Genomic DNA, 2357 nt, shown 5'->3' with positions numbered 1-2357 from the left:
CACACACTGTGACACACACTCACACTGACACACACTGTGACACACACTGACACACACACTGACACACACACACTGTGACACACTAACACACACGCACACACTGTGACGCACACACTGTGACACACACACTGTGACACACACTGACACACACACTGACACACACACTGTGACACACACACTGTGACACACACACTGTGACACACACTGTGACACACACTGACACACACACTGACACACACACTGTGACACACACACTGTGACACACACACACTGTGACACACTCCGTCTCTCTGTGTCGGAGTTAATCTGCTCTATGAGGTAGAAAATGTATCACAGTGTGAAGATGAATTATCCTGACAGTGAAGTGCAGTCGCACAGTGTGTCGCTCTGTGTGTGTGTGTGTGTGTATCACAGTGCGCGTGTGTGTGTGTATCACAGTGCGCGTGTGTGTGCGTGTGCCGCACTGTGTGTGTTTTCAGTGTCAGGATGTGGATCTTCTGTTCTCTGAGGAGATAAATTTGCAGTGTGTCCTAATTTGCTGCTCGTAAATATCAGCGGTGTATGTCAAGAGTGTGTTGTTGTGTTTTGCCTGTGTGTGTCTGTGTGTGTCGGGTCGCCCCTGCTTATCAGATAACAAATTGAGAGCTTAATCTGTCCTGCGTGGAGATTTACGGCTCGATTGTTCGCTGGGAGGAGGTGAAGAGTAGAGCGCTGATAATCAGCGAGAGATGCTGAGGGTTGCCATGGTGATAAGACTAGTCAGCTGATCACAGATCAAAGTTTATCTTCAGATAAAGGGAGTGTAGCCCTCCACGCTGGAGAACAAGAATCACATGATCAGGGTCACTCCAGGGTTTCTGGTCCAGGTTCTGAGCATGCCGACCTGATTGGACCAACCAGTTCTGAACTGAATATCTGTAGAACCAATCACCAGCGGTGTGTGTGTGTGTGTGTGTGTGTGTGTCTGCAGGTTCTTTCTGAAGTTCTTCCTGAAGTGTAACCAGAACTGCCTGAAGAACGCAGGGAACCCTCGGGACATGAGGCGGTTCCAGGTAAGACCACTGGACCGGCTGACGTACCCACAATGCACTGCAGCGTGTTGACACTGTTTGGAATAATGATGTTATTATATTAWCGATCTGGTCAATGATGAGGTTAAAGGTCACAGAGCAGCTGTTCCTGGGGCTGGGGAGACGTCATGGAACGTTCTAGATGTTGAGGAATGATGGATGTGTGCGACCCTCGTCCTCTGCCGGTTCTGACGGGCCCGTTTGTTTGCAGGTGGTGGTTTCTACAACCGTCAACGTAGACGGCCATGTTCTCGCTGTATCAGACAACATGTTCGTCCATAACAACTCCAAACATGGCCGCCGAGCTCGAAGATTGGATCCATCTGAGGGTAAGCAGATACAATTCTGTCTGCTGATCAGAACCAGATGGGCAGGATGGCCAGTAGGCTTGGTTCTGTGTGGGACGGGCGGGCTGAAGGTTCTGTGTTGGGCGCTGACCTGACCGGGTCACAGTGAATGCAGCCTTGCAGAAGCTGCGCCTGTAGCTGAACACGTTTGGGCCGCAGGAACCCAGAGCTGCATAGACAAGGCAGCCCAGTGGATTGTGGGTAAGAAGACCAGACACCTCCCCCGTCCCCAGAGAGGCCGCGGCTGAGTGTGTGTGTATGTGTGTGCTTTCAGCCTCTTTAATTGCCCTCCTAATTAAAGACAGTCGCCATGGAAACCACCCCTCCCACCTTGAGTGCTGCAGAGTCCCGTGGGTCCAACTTGTCTCTACTCGCTTGTTTCTTGAATCGGCCGGGTTTTCCCTCCCAGCCTCTGACAGAACCTCAAAGCTCTGAGTCCCAAATCTGAGCGCCTGAACTTGAATGACCTGCGTTCAGAGTTTCAGTCGGGTTTCTGAATCAGCACTGCTGAAAGTCATGGTCTCTGGTTCTGGTTCTGATCCAGTCGACCACGTTGTTCTCTCAGAACGGTTTGAACATGAAGGCATGAGGGGAACAGCAGTACGCTGGTTTAAATCCCATCTGTCAACCAGCAGGGGGACTGGTGGAGTCCCGCAGGGCTCTGGCTTTCTTTACAAAGTTTTTAAGCTATTTTGAATAATTAATTGATAAAACTGAACAGTTTGATAACCAGGATCAGTTCTAATGTAAGTTATAGAAGTGAAATTATTATTTTTGAATTGCCTAGAGACGCCATTTGTTGCGAGTTGGAGCTGCATAGCTAAACTGGATTGAATTGAATCAGTTGTGATGATTGGTCGGGCTGCTCAGCCGGGCTGTGATTGGTCGGGCTGCTCAGCCGGGCTGTGATTGGTCGGGCTGCTCACCGGGCTGTGATTGG

General features: G+C 50.3%; 1 protein-coding gene across 1 annotated transcript in view; it reads left to right on the top strand.

Moving 5' to 3' along the window:
- Positions 1–2357, top strand: part of LOC103481132 (transcription factor COE3-like) — a gene marked incomplete at its 3' end in the record, with an annotated part of 23889 nt that overhangs the window by 19906 nt on the left and 1626 nt on the right. Inside the window, exons 7-8 of the mRNA XM_008436428.1 lie at positions 971–1052; positions 1282–1399. Of these exons, the coding sequence (XP_008434650.1) occupies positions 971–1052; positions 1282–1399 (200 nt within the window). The remainder of the gene's footprint in view (positions 1–970; positions 1053–1281; positions 1400–2357) is intronic.

This window comes from Poecilia reticulata, linkage group LG19, assembly GCF_000633615.1.
Source record: "Poecilia reticulata strain Guanapo linkage group LG19, Guppy_female_1.0+MT, whole genome shotgun sequence".
Taxonomy (NCBI): Eukaryota; Metazoa; Chordata; class Actinopteri; order Cyprinodontiformes; family Poeciliidae; genus Poecilia; species Poecilia reticulata.
This window is presented reverse-complemented; position numbering and strand designations above follow the sequence as displayed.